This window comes from Nycticebus coucang, chromosome 1 (assembly GCF_027406575.1).
Source record: "Nycticebus coucang isolate mNycCou1 chromosome 1, mNycCou1.pri, whole genome shotgun sequence".
Lineage (NCBI taxonomy): Eukaryota > Metazoa > Chordata > Mammalia > Primates > Lorisidae > Nycticebus > Nycticebus coucang.
In genome coordinates this window covers 762,351-786,328 of record NC_069780.1, presented here as the reverse complement: position 1 = coordinate 786,328, position 23,978 = coordinate 762,351, and the positions used below count along the sequence as shown (strand labels likewise).

The window sequence follows — 23,978 nt, the reverse complement described above, 5'->3', positions numbered from 1 at the left end:
CCTGATTCATGCTGAGATGTAGCACCAAGAAAAGCCACATCACAAAACTATGTGGCATAGATACCCCAACAGCTTCCCCTGGAGAAACTTGAGCTGTCATTAAATTGGATGTTATGCACTTATTCCACACTACTCAGAACATGTCTCCCTGCCCTGATAAGATTTGCACAAATATACCATAGCCAAATCAGACCCCACACTGTCATTAGATCCAGGCTTTGTGTCCTAGTTCCACCTGGGATCATTTTGGTGGAGGACACTGCCTGTAACTCTAGCTACAATCACAGGAACCGGTACTATCTCCCACTGTGTCCTGTGCATGGACATGCAGGACAAACTTTCCCAAAGGTTCCTGAGTCCCTCAACTATCAAACTTCAGCAACTCACCACCTTAAACCCTAGCACTCAAAATTACTCCCAAATCCGAGCAGATCAATTCCATTCCCAGGGTCCCTATCTTAACCTGCCTTCAGCAGTTGATAGCCAGGACAGATGCGTCACCATGTTTCATAGACATGGGCTGAAGGTGACAGAGGAGAGTTCTGTACAGTGCTTTGTTTCTCAGTGCCCCACTGTGAGCTGTCTCTGCCCATTTCTTGTTCCGAATATTGACCTTTTTCCCACCGGGCACCCCTGCACAGGTTTCCTTTCACTAATTCTCTGCTTGTCCAGAGAGTCCAGAGGCTGAGTTTTGAAATAATTGAGACTCTACCAGGAGGGAGTATATCAAGGATACAGTTACTCTGCAGATAAACAGCCTTGGAGCTGAATCGTCCCACTCCAGAGGGCAGTAATCAGAACAAGTGACTCCAGCCAGCACCTCCTGCCACTATTACACACCCTTCACTCCAAATTCCCTTCTGTCCACCCTGCCTCAGCCCAAGACTTCAAATGGTTTTTTTGAGGCAAGAGCCTTGGCTATCCCCTCATTGCCACCCTATGATGATGTCATTGTCCTTTCCTGACCCTCATCCTTGTCCTTCTCTTTTGCAAGCTGCAGAAGCAGAGCCCAGGCTCAGTTGCACACCTGTCCCAGACTCCCCATTCCCTAATTTCACATCTCACATTGGGGTTAGGACACCTGGATTTCCTGCCTGAAGTAGACTCTTGCCTTACAAACTCTAGCTTGTAAGCCATCGAAGACTTTGGGTTTTAAACATTAGATGGCTGCCCTCCCTGCTTGGTGCTCTGCAATAAAGTCTCCTTACTACTGCAAGGCCCAGTCCCAGCGTGTGGCTTTGATGCTGGTTGGGGTCCTGGTTCCCCAACCCATGTTGACCTGCTTTGAATACTTTAAAAATTACAACTCAATAATAGAATCAGTAAGCAAATCAAAATTCAGCTAAGGATATGATTAGAAATACTGCTAAGAACAATGTATAGTGGTTGATAAGCACAAAAAATAAAGGCTCGGCACCTTTAGAAGATAAGGAGGAAATGTAAATGTAATGACATGTCACGTCACTGCCACTGGCTATGATAGAAAGATCTCTAATAAGAAGTGCTTTCCAGGGGGATGACAAAGTTGTAACCCTGATCCATTGCTGGTAGGACTGGGAAATGCTACAGCTAACATGGACAACAGTTCAGCAATTCCTCCAAATGATGGACATACAGGAAGCAAAAGACCTGGTAGTCCGATCTAAAGGAAGACAACCTAGAGAAATTAAAATATTTCAACACAAAGCTTGTACTTGAATGCTAATAAACAACATTTTCATAAATGCCAAAAGTTGAATAAAATCAATGTCCATCAATTTTTGAATGAATACAAAAATTAAATCCATACTATGAAATTCTAGTTGGCAATAAAAAGGAAAGAACTCTGAATATAAGGGATGCTGTGTATGATCCTTTTTAAACATTCTGCTAAACTGGTAAATGTCAACCATGAAAGACTACATGTTTATGACTGTATTTATCAAATTATCCATAAAAAGCAAATCTATAGACATCAAACTTTAGATTCGTGTGGCCCGGGGTAGGGAGAGGAGAAACACAGAGCAGCGAGATGCCAGCTGCAGAGCACAGGGCTTCTCTCAGGGAGGCAGGGCTGCTGGCACAGCTCTGTGAATGCGCTAAACACGTCAAACTCTAAACAATAATAAGTCACTCACATCATGTATGGTGTAAATATCAATAGAGTTGTACAAAAAAATTTTAACCAGATATTGATGAAATATCGACCCAGCTGTGTAATTACTTCATTTCTTATTCGGTGTCAAGTGCTGACAGACCCAGGTGTCTCTCCTTTGCCTCTATTTTGGACACTATGTAAAGTGTCTTACATAACACAGATGACTTGCATATGCAAGGTCATCAAAATTAGTTACATTTTACCAATTATAAACATAAAGGGACATTAAACACACTTGAGCAAGCATGAGGTCATCTACCTTTGGTTTGTCCACCCGCCAACCACTGTTCAGATGATGTACTTACTTTTAAGTGTACGAGTTAAATTTCAACTTGATCGGTTTATCCTGGGATATAAGGATAAAAAATGTGAGAAAGAAATAGTGACTGTAAAGGAAGCATTGCACTGACCAGGATGGCTGTGAAATGGACTTCAGCTCTTCTGCTCCTACAGCTGAGCTGTTGCTTCAGCTCTGGGATGTGTGGAAAGGTGCTGGTGTGGCCCACAGAATACAGCCACTGGATCAACATGAAGACCATCCTGGACAAACTTGCCCAGAGAGGCCATGAGGTGACTGTGCTGACATCTTCAGCTTCCATTCTTGTTAATCCTAGCAAAACATCTTCTATTAAATTTGAAGTTTATCCTACATCTCTAACTAAAGATGACTTTGAGGATCTTTTTGTCAAATTGCTCAATGAATGGATATATGATGTTCCAAAGGATTCATTTTGGTCTCATTTTTCACAAGTAGAAGACCTCATGTGGACATATTCTGACAGTTTTCAAAAGCTCTGTAAAGATGTAGTTTTCAACAAGAAACTCATGAAGAAGCTACAGGAGGAAAAATTTGATGTTGTTCTTGCAGATCCCATTGGTCCCGGTGGAGAGCTGCTGGCCGAGATACTTAAAACCCCCCTGGTGTTCAGTATGCGCTTCTCTCCTGGATTCGGATTAGAGAAGCACGGTGGAGGACTTCCCTTCCCTCCTTCCTATGTTCCTGTTATGTTGTCAGAATTAAGTGATCGCATGACATTCATGGAGAGGGTGAAAAATATGATGTATGTGCTTTACTTTGACTTTTGGTTCCAAACATTTAATATGAAGACGTGGGATCGGTTTTACAGTGAAGTTCTTGGTGAGTAATGTTTCTATTCATGGGTGTTAATTCCTACCTTTCCCAGTGCCTTAGAAGGTGAGTGTGTATGAACGTGGAGTCATACAAGTGTGTATTTTGTAAATGAAAGGAAGAAATTAAAACATAAGATGAAATACCAATCTCAGAAATATTATGGAAATATGGAAACATTATAGAATCAGTTAGAACTTTGTGGCCATCACTTCTACAGACACTCCCTATACACATAAATGTGCAAATTAAAACACTTAGAGTTTCATTTCACAATCCTGTGTCTGCTTTACTATTCATTCTTTTTGTCTCAAATAAAAGTTAATAGACACATGAAGAAACATCTTGATGAAATCAGACATGTGTAGTGAGGAATTACACGTTATTTTAGCTCAGCTATCAATGAAGTATTAAGGAAGTTGTTTCTTCTTGTGTAATGTAGTTTTCTTACTTAAAATTACAATAGTTTTCCTTATACCCAGAAAGATCCCTTAGAGGATGGCTGTTAGAGGTGGCTGTATCTCAGAAACAGAAATCTAAAGTTTTAGATTTCTAATGTGTCTACTTCCTTCACAAAAGGGTAGAGATTATCTGTCTTAAGGCCTAAAACCCTATTGACATGTGAACATCCAAGCGTTCATCTATATTTTATTAAACTATATATCTACAGTAAGATCAATGAGCCAAATGAGGGGGAGCAAAAGTTAACCATTTCTATAATTTTTGAAAATTTCCTGCTATTTGCAAATATATTTATTTTTAGAATACTAATATTATTTAAGATCTTCACCAGAACAAAAAGGAGAAGTAGGACAAGTAGTTCAACCATATATTGAAAAAACTCAAGATTTACTTGGAGAACCAAGGATTATGAGACTGGCTTCATAAATTGGAGACACTAAATGAGCACTTATTGCAAAGAAGTCTTTATGGTTTGGGTAGGATTCCTTGATAGCAGATCTCAAACAATTGTTTAAGTGTATATTTTTTCCTTTTGAAGTTTCAGAAAATAAATAAATGCAAGGGTAATTCCATAGTGGATTATATTAATAATGATTGATAATTATGAATATGCTGATGTAACATTAGAGACTTTTTCTCTTCAAAAAATTCTCTTAATACTTTGCTTTCCTTATACATATGTATGAGCAACTTATAGAACACACAGAACTAAATTATACCTACATATTCATGTGTGGATATGTTTGTTTAAAACAACCACTGTATAAATCATTGGCTACATTATTCCAAATATTTTCAGTAATTACTTTTATAATCTCACAACAGCCCTCTTACATCATCTACATTTGGTTTCTTCTATCCCTTTCAGGAAGACCTACCACTTTATATGAGGTGATGGGGAAAGCTGAGATGTGGCTTATTCGAACCTACTGGGACTTTGAATTTCCTCGCCCGCTCTTACCAAATTTTGATTTTGTTGGAGGCCTCCACTGCAAACCTGCCAAACCCCTGCCTAAGGTGAACATATTACTATTTCCTTTGTTTTGAGTTCAAATTGAGGCTCTTTACCATTATCCTACTTTAAAGGTAATACAATTTCTTATCAATATAAATGTGTCCCCAAAACAGTGATGGCCAGAATAATGTTTACTTTCATTCCAGCATTTAAACCATTCCTCACTGAGATTCCTGAGTTTTACCTCTGAGAACATCAAATGGACAGTTGGCCACATCAGAGCAGGTGTTTCCTGCCTTATCTCTGTTCTAGAGGATCCCTCAATAAAGCTCCCTTGGGAAACTTTTGGGTCAACACCATAATTGTCTAACAGAAGCACAGACAAAGGCATATGTAATAAAGACAAAGTAAATCTTGTTACCTGTATCAGAAAAGAGACCTTAGATTTTATCCACAAAAGAATTCCTCCGGCATATAAAATAATATTCTTTATGCAGGAGCCTAAGAAACTAATGCATTTACCTTAGTACCATGTTTTCAAGATGACAAGAGAAAACATGCTTTTTTTGCAATCTTATGTGATCTCTCACAAAGTCTTTTTTGTCTACCTTCTTACAACTCAAAACTTACTTAAAGATAAAACCCGACATTTGTGTTGAGTGCAAATTACTTACCATAACTTTCACAACACACACAAGGAGAGGAAGGATTAATGGAAATTCTACGCACTCTAACCCTGTTCTCAGTAAAAGATCTTGTTCAGTGTAAGGGAAGATGATGGTGGCCCAGGAGAGGGAAGACGGCAGGATGAGAATCAGGACGGTGACAGAGCAGCAGTGACCACCACTAATACCAGCCACTGCTATTAACTTGAGTCATGATTCGAATTCAAGTCAATAGTTGTCACAGCTCTTCTGTAATATATAAATTAATTGTTACCTGAGATTGTTTGCTTTTCTGCTAACCAGTAGATTCTCAGATACTGCTTGTGTATTTTAAAACAGTAAAACATTTGGCAAAATATGCCAAGTGTTTTAAAAATGCATATACTGTTAGTTTCACAGTATAGTTATATAAAACTATAAAGAGAAAAAGTAAACCAAGATGGGAAAATTCAATAATTGTGGCAAATATTCCTAAAATAAACAAATAAGCAATGAAAGTTATTTCTTTCTTTCTTTTTTTTTGGGGGGGGGAGGTTGTTTCAATTTGGCCAGGGTGGGTTCAATCCCACCACCCTCTGTATATGGGGCCGGGCCCTATTCACTGAGCCACAGGCACCGCCCAAAAGTAATTTCAATATCTTACTTTTTTATATTGTTTGGGATTCATTGAGGCTACAGAGAATTAGGTTACACTGATTACATTTGTTATAAAGTCCCTTTTATAACTGTGTTCCTGCCCAAAGGGTGGGCCATACACTGTGACCCCATCACCCCCTCCTCCCCTCATACCTCTACCTCCCACCCTGTATTAGCTCATCTACTGGCTTAATATTAGAATTGAGCACAGTAGATCCTTGCTTCTTCATTCTTGGGATGCTTTACTAAGAAGAATGTGTTCCACTCCATCCAGGTTAATAGGAAGGATGTAAAGTTGCCCTGTCTTTCAATGGCTAAACAGTTTTGCATGGTGTACGTGTACCACGGCTTGTTAATCCAACCTTTGAATGGTGGGTATCTAGGTTGTTTCCACGTTTTGGCAATTGTAAATTGAGCTGAGACAAACAGTGTAGTGCAAATGGCCTTATGATAAAAGGATTTTTTTTTTATGACCTGTAATGGGATTGCAGGATCAAATGAGATGTCTAATTTGAGTTCTTTAAGGGTGCTCCATACTTACATTTTCAAAAATAATTAGAACTTTATACTATGCACATACCATACCACTCTAATAATGTTACCCAAAAATAACTAGTGTGGCGGCAGGTTGCTAAGGAACAGACTGCCAGCAAGCAGTCCTGGCGGGGTTTGGAGAGGCGACGACATATCCCTCCTTCTCCGCTCCTGTCCGATCCCTGCCTCCCGTCCTGCCTCCCGCCTCGGCTGCAGAGCCCAACCTGCTCAGCCACGCGCGCCTAGGGCTCAGGTGCCAGCTCAGGTCGCGCCCAGCTGTCCTACCCTGGAGGCCTCCAGCAGCCGCCGCTGTGGTGCCGACCTCTCCCCGCCCAACACGGTCAATGCTCAGGACCCCTCAGAGCCCCGCGCCTGCCGCTGCCCTGGGATTCTCCGCACCAGGCCAGCGAGTCTGCGTGGACGAAGCTCACACCCGCATTCCTGAGCTGGGCAGTGAGGCAGCCATGTTTACTGTCTATGATGGACAGGGAGGGGAGGAAGTGGCCCTGTGTTGTGCCAAATGCCTTCCTGATACCATCAGAGATCAGAGCCTACGCGGAAGGCGAGCTGCCCACGGCTTTGGAGGATGCCCTCCCAGGATGGACGCCACGCTGACCACCGAGGAAGTCAAGCAGAGCGGACACAGATTGCAGGCGACCCTCTGAGGATGAAGAGGAAAAAACAAAAGCGGACACGGACGAGGCTGCGGGAGGAGCCTACGGTGACTGGGGAAGAGCCGCCGACCCGCCACCAACAGAACTGTCACAGGGCTCAACCCCCACAGATCTGCAGCTGGGACAGGCGAGGATCCGGGGTCCCAGGGCCTCATGGGGGGGCGGGACCTGGGGACCCATCTAAGGAGACTCCTTCATGGGAAAGTGGCCCACGCAGGCCTTCCCTCCCACTGGGCAGCTGGGACCGCGCAGGCCGAGTCCGGAAGCCGCTCACTCCACTGCCAGGCTGGGGACAGTGAGGGTGAGTCGGACGGGAGAGCAGGAGGAGGACGGTGAGGAAGGTGGTCTACAGCCCAGGAGGCGGAGAATGAGGAAGGTGAGGATGACGCAGAAGCGCTGCAGAGGAGGATGAAGAGGGAGAAATGGTGGAGCCTGGGGTGGAAGGCAGAGAGGAGCCTGGCTCCACACTGGTGCAACTGCAGGGCCGGCTCTGAAGAGAGGAAGCTGCTACTGTAGCCGACACAGGAGACTCTGTGTGTGGTGCTGAGGCTGACAAAGCTTTAGACACGTCCTGTGACCACAGCCAGAGGATGGAGTGCAGCTGGCACGAATCCAGAACTCCCGGGCCAGGTCCCCATGGATGGGCCAGTCAGTGGGGGCCTCACCTCTCCAGAGCCGCTGGAGACACTTCCGTTAGAGAAACGGGAACCTGCCACCGGGGAACAGATGGTGGTTTAGCCCTTCCTGACATCAGTGCCGCCCCTCACTGATCACCGGGAATTCATGCTCCTTGCTTGTGAAGACGTCTGGGATGTGAGAGCAGCCAGGAAGCTGAGGACTTCATTCAATCAATGTCATCCAGCATGTTGAAAATAGGGAGCCTCTGTTACTGTCACCCTTGGGAAGAGCTGCTGGATCAGTGCCCTGCACCAGACCCCCCTGGCGATGGCGCAGGGTGTGACAACGTGAGCTGCCTCATCATTTGCTTCAAGGCCGGGATCACACCAGAGCTCGGGCCAGAGAGTGGCAAGTGGAAAGCAGAGGACCTCTCTCCCCTGGGGGCTGGAGAGAATGGAACAGCCACAGGAGGAAGGGCGGGTGGGACAGGAGGTCAGTGATCCAGACCCTGCCCACTAGGCTGCTCTCAGCCCTCCGGACCTGACACTGAGTTTTGTCTTTCTCCTTTTTCTTTCGCTGTGGGTTTGAGATGAGCAGGGGGAGCTGGGGGGCTTTATTCAGCCCATTCTAAAGAGGACTCCCCTCCACACAGCAGCCTGGGAGCCTCTGCACTCCTGACGACCTCCTCCCTGCTCCCTGGGCGCATCAAGGCTCTGCGCCTGTGCTCTACTGTGTCTGGGGAAGGGCTAGAGGTTCTGGGGTTTTGTCTGTGAACACTTTATTTAAGGACATTGTGTTTTATTGGTAGCTCCATGGCCCCGGCTACTTGTACCCCCTCTCTGTTGTATACTTTCAATCAATGCTTTTTCTGATTAAAGGCCAAAACTTAAAATAAATAAGTAAACAAATAGCCCTAATGCAAGTTTAGTTGGAAACTCAGGGGCAAAATGATAAAGACAACAAGATCACAGTTTTTCACAAGACAAAAAGGTACATTAAATATGACAAATTTTTTCTAAACAGAAGAACCTTCCTAGCTGACCACCTCCCTGCACTGACCACCTCCTTACATTGACCTGATTTTCATAGACTGGACATGCACCACTTTTCATGTCAGCACAGGAGCCCTCACTCCTATGGCGAACACATCCATATGCTGACAGTTGCTGTCTGTCCCTTGGGTGATCACTTACAGGAATTGTGCCATATTTGTCACAAAAGTGTGTTGAGTTACATGTACAGAATTCAAAGCATAATGAAGGCGCACAAACTTTAAATTGGAAATGTCTCTGACAGAGAGTGTGGGTGAAACTCTCATCTTTTTTTTCATTTTCATACTATTACAAAATTTCTGACATTCATCTTATGTTTTTTCATAAATATATCACAGTTGATATAATGTGAGATCAGTAATGAAAAGACAGGTTTCTTCTGTACTTCTGCATTTCTTATGTACTCAATAGGGGGTCAGGGAGCCAATGAGACAAAACATTGAACTCAGGTTATATGGAACGTGGCTTCAGGTACCTGGTTTGCACAGACACCTGGGTGCCCCATGAGTTATGTGGAATAGTAACACAGCACCCTCTGACTAAGACTGATGTCCTTTTATTAAAACCATGTTTTAAAAATGGGAATATTTTTTGGAAACAATAGTTTTACCAAGAAGATTTATACCAAGGATTTATATATGAAAGTTTATTTGATATGTTGAAGGAATGGATGTTACTTCACAGAGAAGAAAAAATAATATATGAATTTAATATGAAAGGAATAACAACAACAAAAATGAGTATATGATTTTGATGTAATATCCAGGAAATAGCTCTACATTTCTTTTTTTCTGTCCTTATTGCTTTTTTTGGGGGGTTGTGGTATTGCTGCTGTTGTTTGTTTTCCTGTGCTTAGAGAATCCACTCAGAAATTTAGAATTATTCCTGTACAGAATGTATCTAAATTAAACAACTGGCTCCACTGGAAACCACAAGTCATAATAATTCTCAATGAACTCCAAGCACATGTGCACCAAGACTTGCAGGCAGTGACAGGGACAGCTCAGGATAGAGACAGGGCCCTGATAGGAAAGCTTGGGTGTCCCATGTGGGGCAGGTGCTCTGTGTGGTACACAGTGAGGGGTAAGGACTGTCCATCCCAGCCACCTGTAAGTAGCACATCAATTTAACAGTGTGACATCATGATAAGAATGCCTCGTACCTAACAATTTCCAAAGAAATACAGTCATTCAACTCTGTTACCATACGCCACATGATTATGGATTACAAGTGGGACACCTGGGCTATTGCACTAAAGTTCCAAACCGTAATAACATCGTTCAGAATATCAGTGTTTCTTAGTGTTCTGCTTTAAATAAGTGTTTGTGTGTGTCTCTGTGTCTGTGTGTTTGCCTTTAGGGAGAAAGTATGGGAAACTCTGACAAACTTCAAGTGATGTGACAAAGATTATGGAACTGAAGAACCATAGATATAACATCACCCCAACCCTCAGGAAGATTTCCTCATGGCTCATAGGGAATGGTTCCCAACAAAAAGAAATTCCACATAAAAATGCCTGAAATGACAAAAGAAATTTAATAATTTAATAGAACCACTATTTTATAGAATTGAATCCAAGTGAAGCCACCTTCAATAACCTGTATCAGTAAATCCGACAATATAAATGAAGAGTCTGGGCATGATACTTTTTAGCACTCCCTCTCCTGACTACTTGGAAAAGCTCCGCTTTATTTCTTCCTCCCACACACGTACACACATGCACACACATGTTTGTATGAATATCTCCATAGAAAGTCGTCAGTCACATTGTTACGCCCAGGAGTCTCTCAAAGACCACACCACCAGACAAGTCAAATTTAAAGAGAAGTCCTTTTATTGAAGAGCCGGCCGGCAACTGCCTCAGTGTCCCAACATGGGTTTCTGAGAGCAGCCCGAATGCTTAAGGGGTCAGATTTTTTTAAGGCTTGGTCTACATCCTGCTTGGCATGCAGGCTGACCAGGTGTATTTGGGTAGGTTAGCAAGCAAGGTGCAGAAGAAGAATTTTGCAGCTAGTTAGTCATACATCTTTGTTTTAGTACTTTCCCACCTGGTATTTCTTAAAGGTCAATCCGGGGACAGTTGGTACCTCCCAGTCCATTTCTCAGGAGTTAGTCAAGCAAGAAGTCAGTGAATATTTTCCCCTCTATCTTGGGAGTGAACCAGACTTACTCCATTTTGTTGAGGGCTTGTGGCCCAGAAATTTGCTGGGAGTTAACTGGTATTTTTCTACCTTAGTCTAGGCATAATAACATAACACATGATCTTTCCAAAAATCTTCATGATTAAGTCAGTTAAACACCAGCCCTTACTCTGACACTTCCTGATAGCACATGGTTTTCTCTTCTAGATGTTTGTAACCATCCTTCCAACCATGTTCCTTGTGCTGATACACATACATGTTTGTGATGGACACATTCTTTCTTCACAGGAGATGGAAGACTTCATCCAGAGCTCTGGAGAAAATGGTGTTGTGGTGTTTTCTCTGGGGTCAATTATCAGCAACTTGACAGAAGAACGGGCCAATGTGATTGCTACAGCCCTGGCCCAACTCCCACAAAAGGTTAGACAATGTACCCACTGGTGAATAGTTACTGAATGAGTCTGTCTGAAAGGTTAACTGCCTGATAGCTAACAGACCTCCTGAGGGCACTGTGCACCCTGAGATCTTATCAGAAGGAGGGAAATTTAGAGCGTATCTGCGCTAGCACAGTAGTGGGAAGCATCCCTTGAGAGAAGTCTGCGTTGCAGTCTAGGCTTCCATGCGATTGACCTTTTGTGCCTCCTACACATGTGGAACAGGCCTATTTGGTGTGCTGGTCAGGGAACTGCTCAGAGAAAGATGGCCTGGCTGACCGGTTACCTTCCAGGTACCCACCAAGAAGATTTGGAGAAAGACAAAAACTTGCCTGCCTTCCTGGCCACATGTAATGAAAATTGTGAAGATGGTGTCCTGCCCTGAGGCAGGACCTGGGCATCTAATGTCACCTTCAGGCTAACACCTCTCTTGACTGAGGGAGGAAAAGGAAATAAAGGAGGGAGCTGATCAGGAGGGGGTTCAGAATATAGTAGGAACTTAATTTCTAATATACAGAATACACTTGTGGTCTATGTGTGCTCGTGAATTATTTTCTTGGTTTTCTGTCTGACAAAGACTTCTAATGATTTGTGTTAATTTTATGCTGAAAAGTGGATATTAGCACCCAAATACCAAGTGGAAGTTAAATTTTCCTTAATTCCATAAGGATTACCTGAGAATTCTACAATAGCCTTATTTTGGTACTGGGCATGGACATAGCTGTGTTATAGGAGATGGTATTAATCACTGCTGTAGTCTGTTGACTAAGTAGTAACAGTCAAGCAAAGTTTAGCAAATACAATTTTAGACATTTTCAATGGGTGTCTTGTTATTCATAAACTGCCCACTGGCTCTTGTTCTCTACAGTAAAAGAATTTCCAAGACTAGCAGTAGTGATAATGCTCTGAATCCTGGTCAAATGATGCCACTTGAGAAGTGTGTAGTGATGTGTATCTAACAGTGTTATGGAAATTCCAAAGCTGCATGGACACGTTTCTCACAAGTAGCTGATTTTATGGATGTGGATATTTTGTAAATCAGTAAATGGCAAACTCCAATGAAGTTACTTATATAACAGGCAGATATTAACAAACTAATACTCATATCACTTCAAAGCTTGAGATGACATAGGGTGGCCTAAAAATTAAGTTTATGAACCTGCCCCTGAGCACTTATGTTGTGATACTGTACACACAACTCAGTAAGGCGTCCTGACCTGGGACAGCAGAGTCTCACAATTGTGTTTGTGATGTGTGACAGTGTCTTGCTGAGCAGGGCTCATTATTATTGTTGCCTGTTTTTGTGAGTGGTTGGGAGGTTGAATTAGAGCAACAAACAGGCATTTGTAAATTTCTCATAAAACTTGGCAAGAGTGGAGGTGAAATCAGGGACATGTTAGTCCAAGTTTGTAGGGATAATGCCATGAAGAGAGGGGCAGTCTACAAATGGATTCAAGTGTTTCTGAGGGGAAAGAGGAGAGGATGAGGAGGGGTCAAGGTGAACAGTTATGACCAGAACTGATGAAAATATCACAAAAATTTGTCAAATAGTGCACCAAATCATTAGCTGACTGGGAGATGCATAGCACACCAAGGAAACATTGATGGAGAAAAATCTGGAAAATCTTAAGTTAAAATATTGGCCAACAAATTATGGCCTTTGCATGGTGACAAAGCACCAGCTCACATGGCACTGCCTCTGAGGGAGTTTTCAGCAGGTAAATAAATACCTCTACTGGAACATCCTCCCTACTCACCTGATCTGGCCCCTAGTGACTTTTTTCTTTACTGGAAGATAAAGAAAATATTAAAAGGAAGACATTGGATGACATTCAGGACATCAAAGGGAATATAACAATAGCTGATAGAGAATCCCAGAAAAAAAGTTCAGAAATTGCTGAGAAAGGTTGACTAGGCACTGGTGTTAGTGCACAGCTTCCCAAGGGGAGTTCTTGGAAGGTGAAAATGGTGATATTCAGCAATGAGGCAGAAAGCACATTTGCTAGGATGAGTTCACAAACTTAATTATCAGATCTCAAATACTACAATTACCATGCTTTGATTATCACACATTGTATCCATGTGTCAAAATATCACATGTACTCTATACATACGTACAACTATTATATATCCAAAATAATTAACAATAAGACATTTCAAAGAACAAATTAATAAGAACAGATTAATATTAGCTTTTGAGGATTGTAGTGAGTATAAAATAAATAAATGTAGATCATTACTACTGTATTTTTTTAACCAGAATTTTATTGACTGACAAATAATTTCTAAAATGCTTGAATTTACCAGTGTAGGAATCATTTGTGTAAGTTACTCAGAATTCTAGATACCACATTGATCTTGACAGTAACCCATAAATCCTGGTTATTTTATCCACCTAGAGTTTGGGTTGTTCTCATGACTTACCAACCTTGTGCTCCCTTCTCCATAGTTTATATGAAGGGTTTAGCTAGAACACTGACAATCCCTTTAAAGAGTTAACTGGCCTTAACTGTGGACTTATACTGATGAAATGAGGTATTTTCTCCACCGGAACAGGTCCTGTGGAGATTTGATGGCAAGAAACCAGATACCTTGGGACCCAATACTCGGCTGTACAAATGGCTGCCCCAGAATGACCTTCTTGGTAAGATTCTGGGGGAAAAATACTGAATACATGAGTTACAGCCAATTAGGGTGATAGTCAATAGCTTAACATAAACAATATTTATTTATGAAAACTCAAGAATAAAAGCCAGCTGCTTTATACACATGTTCTGTCCTGGGGTAAAGAATAACCTATAATAGTTGGCATTTTGCTGCACACACTCATATTCTTTATTACAGAAACAAAGTGTCTATTTCACCTACTGGGGGTGTCTGTCTCCTACCTCTATAGGAGCAACTTTACCTTGACCTCCTCCATACTGAGAGTCATTTCACATGACACTGAGCATCACAGTTCCTCTTCTGTTTCCAGCGACTCTTTCTTGTCCGTGGGAAGGAATCCCCTGTCTCTATCATAAAGTGACATCACCTTCACAGAGGAGTGTGGGCTGTCCTTGCTGTGACCTCGGCCCTGCTCCTGTCACACTCCCTGCTGCCTGGACACCTAGCATGTCAGATACAGTGACTGCACTATTTCCCTGGGAGAATGGGTCCTTACATGCCTGACCCTATGTTTAATTTTTCTTTTCTTTTTATTTGTACATTTCATTTCTTTTATCCAGAATGTGCTTTTTCATTGTCCCTTGGTGGTGGTGTTCTCACGTCACACAGCATTTCCTCTATACAGACTTCACTTCTCTCTCCAGCACAAGTAGGTCCTTCTGCCTCTGAAATCTGAGAGCTGTTCCAGTGTAGGTTTGTGGGACTCTATTCTGTTATCTAGAAAACATTCCCCTTTCACTGTCCTATAATGTGCCTTTCTCATTATATTCCTGAGATGTATACTGAATAATTTTGATGAAATTGACCCAATTCTAGGTCACCCCAAAACCAAGGCTTTTATAACTCACGGTGGAACCAACGGCATATACGAAGCCATCTACCATGGGGTCCCCATGGTGGGCATTCCTTTGTTTGCGGATCAACCTGACAACATGGCTCACATGAGGGCCAAGGGAGCAGCTGTCACCTTGGACTTCACCACAATGTCCAGTGCTGATTTGCTCAGTGCTCTGAAGACTATCATTAATGACCCCATGTGAGTAGTGTAACTTTTTTCTAGGTGATATTTATAGACGGTTCTCTTGTAAACAATGAATGAGATTAATTCATTAGTAGATTTTTAGTAGATCAGTTTTGAAAAGAATTTAAATTATTTTTATATTTTAAAATGATAAGTTTTATTGAATGGAAATGCCGTGAATCCCCTACTATTTGGGGATAATTAAATAATAAATTATTTAATCACTCTGTGACTTGCTTTCGTTTTCCACCAGGTATTTCATTCACAGTTACATTGAACTTAATAAATTTAATGGATAACTAATTCATGCAAAAATTTTCTATGTAAAAATAATTTCAAATACACTAAGAAATATAAAAAGTGAATTTTTACAATTAAGACAGAATCCACAGTTAAACAGAGTAATGAACTTGAAAATATAATAAAACACTTTAATTCAGTTCCTAAAATTTCTTAATGTATTCCTTTTCTCTTATTCTAAAATTTCTTTTTATATTGTGATTATTTTAATAGTTTTTTTAGTAGATATAATTTATATAGCATAAAATTCATGTATGCAAAATGTAAAACTTAAATATATTTAGTATGTTTACAGAGTTATGAAGATGGCACTTTAATTTTATTTTTTCTATTTTTTTTATTAAATCATGGCTGTGTACATTAATGCAATCATGGGGTACCATGTGCTTGTTTTATACACAATTTGAAATATTTTCATCACACTGGTTAACATAGCCTTTTTGGCATTTTCTTAGTTATTGTGTTAAAACATTTATAATCTGCATTTAGTAAGTTTCACATGTACCCTTGTAAGATGCACCATAGGTGTGGTCCCACCAATTATTCTCCCTCCATCCATCCTCCTCCCTCCCTTACCCTTTCCTCATATTCTTAGGCTATAATTGGGTTATAGCTTTCATGAAAGCTATAAATTAGTTTCATAGTAGGGCTGAGTACACTGGATATTTTTTCTTCCATTCTTGAGATACTTTCCAAGACTTAGCCAGAATCAAGTGGAAATGTTGGACAAGCCTATTATCAAGTTCTGAAATAGCATCAACTATACAAAATCACCCTAAAAAGAAAAGTCCGGGACCAGAAGGCTTCACTTAAGAATTCTACCAAACCTTTAAAGAGGAACTAGTACCTATATTACTCAACCTTTTCCAAAATACAGAAAAAGAAGGAATACTAGGATACAACCCAACACATTCTATGAAGCAAACATCACCTTGATCCCCAAACCAGGAAAAGACCCAACAAGAACAGAAAATTATAGACCAATATCACTAATGAATATTGATGCAAAAATATTCAACAAGATCCTAACAAACAGAATCCAGCAACACATCAAACAAATTATACACCATTACCAAGTGGGTTTTATTCCAGGGTCTCAAGGCTGGTTCAATATACATAAATCTATAAATATAATTCAGCACATAAACAAATTAAAAAACAAAGACCATATGATTCTCTCAATTGATGCAGAAAAAGCTTTTGATAATATCCAGCATCCCTTCATGATCAGAACACTTTAAAAAAATGGTATAGAAGGGACATTTCTTAAACTGATAGAGGCCATCTACAGCAAACCCACAGCTAATATCGTATTGAATGGAGTTAAATTTCCACTCAGGTCAGGAACCAGGCAAGGTTGCCCATTGTCTCCACTGCTTTTTAACATTGTGATGGAAACTTTAGCCACTGCAATTAGGGAAGAAAAAGCGATCAAGGGCATCCATATAGGGTCAAAAGAGAGCAAACTTTCACTCTTCATAGATGACATGATTGTATATCTGGAAAACACCAGGGATTCTACTACAAAACTCTTAGAAGTGATCAAGGAATATAGCAGCGTCTCAGGTTACAAAATCAACACTCATAAATCGGTAGCCTTTATATATACCAACAGCAGTCAAGCTAAAAAAATAGTCAAGGACTCTGTTCGGTTCACAGTAGTGCCAAAGAAGATGAAATATTTGGGAGTTTACCTTACAAAGGACATAAAAGATCTCTATAAAGAGAGCTATGAAACCCTAAGAAAAGAAATAGCAGAAGATGTTAACAAGTGGAAAATCATACCATGTTCATGGCTGGGAAGAATCAACATTGTTAAAATGTTCGTATTACCAAATGCAATATACAATTTTAATGCAATCCCTATTAAAACTCCACTGTCATACTTTAAAGATCTCGAAAAAATAATACTTCACTTTATATGGAATCAGAGAATACCTCGAATAGCCAAGACATTACTCAGAAATAAAAACAAAGCAGGAGGAATCACGCTACCAGACCTCAGACTATACTATAAATCGATAGTGATCAAAACAGCATGGTACTGGCACAAAAACAGAGAGGTAGATGTCTGGAACAGAATAGAGAACCAAGAGATGAATCCATCTACTTATCATTATTTGATCTTTGAATGAGCCAATTAAAAACATTCAGTTTTTAAATGGGGAAAAGATTCCCTATTTAACAAATGGTGCTGGGTGAACTGGCCGGCAACCTGTAGAAGACTGAAACTGAACCCACACCTTTCATCATTAACTAAGATAGACTCTCACTGGATTAAATATTTAAACTTAAGACATGAAACTATGAAAATACTAGAAGAGAGTGCATGGAAAACTCTTGAAGAAATTGACCTGGGTGAATATTTTATGAGGATGACCCCCCAGGCAATTTGAAGCAGCTTCAAAAATACACTAATGGGACCTGATCAAACTAAAAAGCTTCTGCACAGCCAAGAACACAGTAAGTAAAGCAAGCAGACAACCCTCAGAATGGGAGAAGATATTTGCAGGTTATGTCTCCAACAAAGGTTTAATAACCAGAATCCACAGAGAACTCAAACATATTAGCAAGAAAAGAACAAGTGATCCCATTTCAGGCTGAGCAAGGGACTTGAAGAGAAACTTCTCTGAAGAAGACAGGCACACAGCCTACAGACATATGAAAAAATGCTCATCATCCAGTATAACAAAGATATTTACACCAGAATATTTATTGCAGCCCAATTCATAATTGCTAAATCATGGAAGAAGCCCAAGTGCCCATCGACCCACGAATGGATTAATAAATTGTATATGTACACCATGGAATATTATGCAGTCAAAGAAAGATGGAGACTTTACCTCTTTCATGTTTACATGGGCACTTTAATTTTAAAACATCTGTATCACCCCAAGGAAACTTCGTAAGTCATAGAAATCTCTTCCCATAAACACCTGATCCCTGAGAAGTGCTAATTTTTGTTTTTCACAATGGATTATCCTCTATAGATATCAGATATTGGAACCATACACTTTATGATGTATTAAAAATAGCTTTTTCACTAAGCATCGTTTTTTCAGTTTTATCCATGTTGTTGTGTGTATCAGAATTTTGCTCCCTTTCATTGCTTGATAATATTCTTTAGTGTGAATGTAGCAAAATAAATATTCATTTATCAGCTCATGGACGTTGTCATTGAATCCAATAAGGAACATCACTATACATGTTTTTGCATGAAAATGTTTTTATATTTTGGGGGAGATATTGGAGAAATTGCTGGGCCATGGAAGAACATTTTGTTTATGAAAACTGCCAAATTGTTTTCCAAAGTACATGTATAATTTTTTATGACTGCCATGAAGTTTGAATTATGTGAGATAATTGTGCATATGCTAAGTAAACAGCTCCAATTCCCTGACACTGTTTCCTGACACTTATCGTTTGTCTTTCTATCACAACCATTACAGTAAAGGTAAAAAAAAAAAAAAGAATTATTAGTAGCATCTAAAAGGGTTAAATTCCCAACTGTCTGTGCGTCATAATATTGATAGATAGTCTGCAGCATCTGTCAATCAAGGGGATGCTACACAGCCCTGGAATTTACAAACAGCTGCCACATATGAGACAGACACGAATAAGGACACAGTCCATGACTTGATTAAACAAATAAGCGAAGTTAATCTATGGTGTTAGCTGTCAGGATAACACTTCATTTGAGGACGAAAGTGGTGAGTAAAAAGGTCCATAAAAGATGACACCCCTGGGCAGATGGGCACCAATATCATCATTAAAGTAACGGGTACTTAGTATCTCCACAATGTAATGTTTCAATTAATTCTGAGCATTGGAGCTATTTACTTAGCATATGTACAATTATCTAACATAATTCGATCTTAATGGTTTGAGAAGATGCGCATGTATTTTAAAATTCTAAGATCAATATCTTAAACATTTTTGTTATCATTATTAAATTTTAAGCCTTAAAAATTTTGTGAAGGCAAAAAAATGGAAACCTAATAAACACATGTATATGTAAAAAAAAAATTCTCACCAAAATGCTACATAATCTTGCATAAAATTGAAACATTTCAAAGGAAAATTATTATTTTCATAAATAATTGCATTGTAAATATAACAGCTTTGTATAAAAATAAAACGCAAAATCTGGACAGAATGTATAATATATTAAAGCTTCCTTTGTCTGTAATATTAAAAGCTTTTTGTTAAACATTAAAAAAATTTTTTCTAAGATCAAATAGACAAACAAGACACTAAAAGCCAGAGAATCCGAGGGTGCCACCAAGCCAGGACAAGCCTCTGTGAGAGGTAACATTTAAGGGGACCCTCAAAAAGAGGCAGAGGCAAACCTCAGTCCCTTCACGGAAGAATGCTCCAAGGGAGGGAGGGGACAAAGAGCTTTACAGGTGCTCAGGGGAGAACACTTGCCCTAGCTTGAAGGACAACAGAAAGGCAACGTCCCTATGAGAGAATGTGCAAGAAGTCCCAGTGACTAATGTGTAATGTCCTGTAGACAAGGAACAGATAAATCCTCAACGTGATGAGAATCCAGATGGAGATCTCAGCTGGGGAGAGTCCTAACGGGACAGTCATTCACAGAAATTCATTCTGGGTGCTGGGTGGGGAGCAGGAGAAGGCAGAAGATGAGAGTAGGACCTGAGAGACAGGTCAGGAGGTGGCATTTCACCCACCACGACACACTCCCAGTTACAGCCAAGACGACCATTCCCATGGTGGGCTTCCACTGTCTCGCCTACAGCTCTTAGAATGACTCATACTGTTTCCTCTCCCAGGAAGGTATTTTTTCCACCCGACCTTCTATTTTTAACTTTTAAAAATATTAATGGTAAAATTCAAAATCCAAAATCAAACTATCTATGATGAATCAAATTAAATTTTTTCATATTCTGTCAATTTTGTGATTTTTTTCTGAATCATTTGTGTTATACTTTTCTAAAACCTTTCACGAATTTGATAACTTTAACCAGTAAACTTACTCTCAATGTCAGAATCTTGAATTTGTTTTTCCTGCAGATATAAAGAGAATGCTGTGAGGTTGTCTAGAATTCACCATGACCAGCCAGTGAAGCCTCTGGATCGAGCGGTCTTCTGGATCGAGTTTGTCATGCGCCACGGAGGAGCCCGGCACCTGCGGGCTGCAGCCCACGACCTCATGTGGGTCCAGTACCACTCCCTGGACGTGATTGGCTTCCTGCTGGCCTGTGGGGCAGCAGTGATGCTTGTCCTCACAAAGTCCTGTCTGTTCTGTTACCGGAAGTTTGCTACCCCAAAGAAGAAGGGGAAGCAGGAGTAGCTGGGTCCCAGAACTGAAGCTGGGGTCCTGAGTGGAGGGGCTCCCAGTGTATGCCAGAAAGAGGGGTATTATGGAGATTCTCCTCCTCCTGGGACAAAACGTCTTTCCTTACTTACCTAGTCAAGTCAGAATTTCCAGAGATTTAATTCCTATTTGAAAGATAGAATTATCCCATGTTGAATATTGTTAAAAACCAGAAAAAAGTAAAAATCATACAATATAAATGAGTTTATCATGAAATTTATTGTTCTAATTCACAAATTATACAAACAAACGTACTGAGCTTAGCTATGTTTAACATATTGTGCGTGGACAAAAGAACAGTAAGAAGTCCCCTCACAGTATCAATACTTACAATACTTTGGTTTTATCTGGAGAAGAATTTTATTGTTTTAAGTATTACTCAAGAAACTATTCAATGATTAGTTTCTTACATAGAGTCTCACCCTGGCTTTTGCTATTGTGAGACAGGTACTGCTGCTTTGCTCCCTCCCCTGGGTGTGCAGCCCCCAGGACCCTCTTTCCTAGAAGACACCAACACACTCACCTTCTTAGAACCTGAGTGTTTCCCAGGGGATGTGTGTGCAATTAGAAATACAGGGACTCAGCTCCACGCCTGTGGCTCGAGCAGCTTAGGCGCCAGCCACACACACCTGAGCTGGCCAGTTGGAATCCAGCCTGGGCCGCCAAAAAAACAACAATGACAGCTGCAACCAAAAAATAGCTGGCATTGTGGCAGGCACCTGTGGTCTCAGCTACTTGGGAGGCTGAGGCAAGAGAATCACTTGAGCCCAGGAGTTGGAGGTTGCTGTGAGCTGTGATGCCATGGCACTCTACCCAGGGCGACAGCTTGAGGCTCTGTCTCAAGAAAGAAAGGAAGTAAGGAAGGGAGGGAAGGAGAGAGGGAGGGAGGAAAGAAATACAGGGACTCCTATAAAACTGCTTCCTAATGTAAAATTGAACTATTTATGAAATCTTTGTTTTCACGAACCAAATTGTTCAGGCCAGTTAAAAAGGTTTACCAGGATAATTTCACTCTCATTTTCATCCCTTTATAACTGATGTAAGGTCTCGACTTTAAGGTGTGATGACACAGATGTGCACACACAGGATGATGCAGCACTGTGAAGGGGCTTGCAGAATTTTCCATCTCTGTAAATATACATGACACACATATGTCAATGTCATTCACAGTAAGACAGCCTCACTTAACCATCTAACAGATATGTTGTCAAATTCATTGTGTTCATTGAAAACATCTTGAAATAATGGTATTACTGTGTATGGATCTGCTTTAGATGATCATATATAATTTTCCTTTCTTTTCACAGAAGTCATTTGCTTCCTTTTTCCCATAACTCTGCTGTGGAAACATTCCTCCTTTGCAATGACTAAAAAATAGGATAATCATCATTTTGTTTGACCCTAAACACACCGTACTTTACCATAAACAGTAAAAATGCAAAGAATAAAATCATTACATGGAAAATAGTTAAATCAAATGTCAGTGGTTTCTAAGGTAGTCCTTAACCTGTAAGTGAGGGATGGGCACAGTGATCACAGTGGTGCAGGGAGGGGAGCCTGGCTCTCTGTGGCAGGAAGTCCACAGTCACTCACATCTCACAACACATTTTCTCCAGACTCATCATGACTTAAAAAATAAAAACATTGATTCTAGGAAAATTACAGGAAGAGCTTATAACGGAATAATCCATACACATTATCTTGTAATTGACATATTTTATAGAAAAGCAGAACATATGTAGAGGCACAGTTGAAAATGTTGTTTGATCATGCATCTAAACATGAATTAATTACATCAATCTTTTCCTACAACTCATATGAGAAAATATTGGTTTCCACTGCATAGTGAGAACCACCACAAACACCCAGCCAAAAAGACAGATGGTCCAATATGAAAATTGAGGGAGGATGCAGGCAGACAAGTAAAGTAAAAATCGACAATAACATAAAGATGACAAAGGTCACTGATGTTCAGGAAAATATTTGCAACCTCTAAAAACCTGATAAAACTATTGTTCAGGGACAATGTGGAATCACACTGCAAAGAAAGTGAAAGTGTGCTGAGGCAGGGACAGGCACACACTGTTATCACAGAGTCAAGCCCCTGCCAGCCTGCTCAAAGGCATGTGTGGCAACAGAACAAGGTAGGACGGGTTGAAACCATGATGGGGAAGATGTGGGCACTTACGGCCTTGCAGCTCATTATGCTTTCTTTATGACATGTCCACGTGCTAAAAGAAACTCCAAGCTACACCACAGAACTTCTGGGAGGCATCTTATAAAGTGTGGAAAGGGAAGGATTCCCAGTTTTCAAAATCACTGCCCCTTTCCATGAAATAACATGAAAATTCTTTCCCTGCCTAACCTGTGATTAAGCCAGTGCTGAAACAAAGAAATGAGAGGGGCTGCTCTCCACCCAGGAACCAGCCTCTGCTCTGTCTGTGAAGAAGACCTTTCCCTTTCTCTGGGTACAACTTGCTTCTGCTTCACACTGTTGACTTACTCTTGGATTCTTTCTCACGCAAAGCCGAGGACCCACTTGGACTGTGAGTGGATCCAGCATTGTGAACCATGAGTCTGTACTAATATCATCTCACACTGAGGTTCTACAGGAAGAAATCTGCCATGCAGAGATCCTCGCACAGGAGCACATGCATGAGCGGGATGATCTCTCCTGTGGCCATCATCCATGAACACACGTGCTTCCAGCAGGTGCATAAGTGTCGCCATTAAGAAAACAGGCCAAGTGCAGTCCATGTCACTGAGTGGTGTCCTTATCACATTGCTAAAGAAATGATTTCACATAAACAACAAAAAAGTCTTAGAAATAAATGTGTGTGTGTGTGTATGTGTGAACTAGTATAGATACAGAAGAAACAATACATAGAATTCCAAGGATAGAAATTTTTATTTTTACTCTATATTTTCTGCATTGTTTGACTTTTCACAATAATGTTTTCATTTATTAATACATGGTTTAAAACTTAATTAATGAAATAAACATATTGATTCAAGATAAAAAGTTCTGAGATTTAATAACTTATTAATTCATTAGTATGACTCAGAAAACTTGAATTTACCATGTTTCTGGCAATTTATCATGTCTCTACCTATTTTATCAATTTAGGCCTTTTTTAGGACCCCTATTTCACACTGAAAAAATCTATCAATACATATATTACAATATTTTTGAAATCTTCAATATTGCAGAAATC

At 40.5% G+C, this 23,978-nt stretch overlaps 1 protein-coding gene across 1 annotated transcript; it reads left to right on the top strand.

Annotated features, from left to right (window-relative positions):
* The first annotated feature begins 2,501 nt into the window (after window positions 1–2,501).
* LOC128588757 (UDP-glucuronosyltransferase 2B4-like) lies at window positions 2,502–22,246 on the top strand. Its single transcript, XM_053595894.1, has 6 exons — window positions 2,502–3,275; window positions 4,597–4,745; window positions 11,292–11,423; window positions 13,994–14,081; window positions 14,921–15,140; window positions 20,460–22,246. Exons 1-6 carry the CDS (start codon window positions 2,552–2,554, stop codon window positions 20,737–20,739), a joined length of 1,593 nt encoding a protein of 530 aa, XP_053451869.1. The 5' UTR covers window positions 2,502–2,551; the 3' UTR covers window positions 20,740–22,246.
* The last annotated feature ends 1,732 nt before the right edge of the window (window positions 22,247–23,978 follow it).

Bases quoted from the DNA above. Each gene is read 5' to 3' on its own strand.
- LOC128588757 (XM_053595894.1), top strand. From the start codon at position 2,552: ATGGCTGTGAAATGGACTTCAGCTCTTCTGCTCCTACAGCTGAGCTGT. The intron at 11,424-13,993 runs GTTAGACAATGT...CCACCGGAACAG, and splicing joins TGGCCCAACTCCCACAAAAG to GTCCTGTGGAGATTTGATGG. The intron at 15,141-20,459 runs GTGAGTAGTGTA...TTTTTCCTGCAG, and splicing joins ACTATCATTAATGACCCCAT to ATATAAAGAGAATGCTGTGA.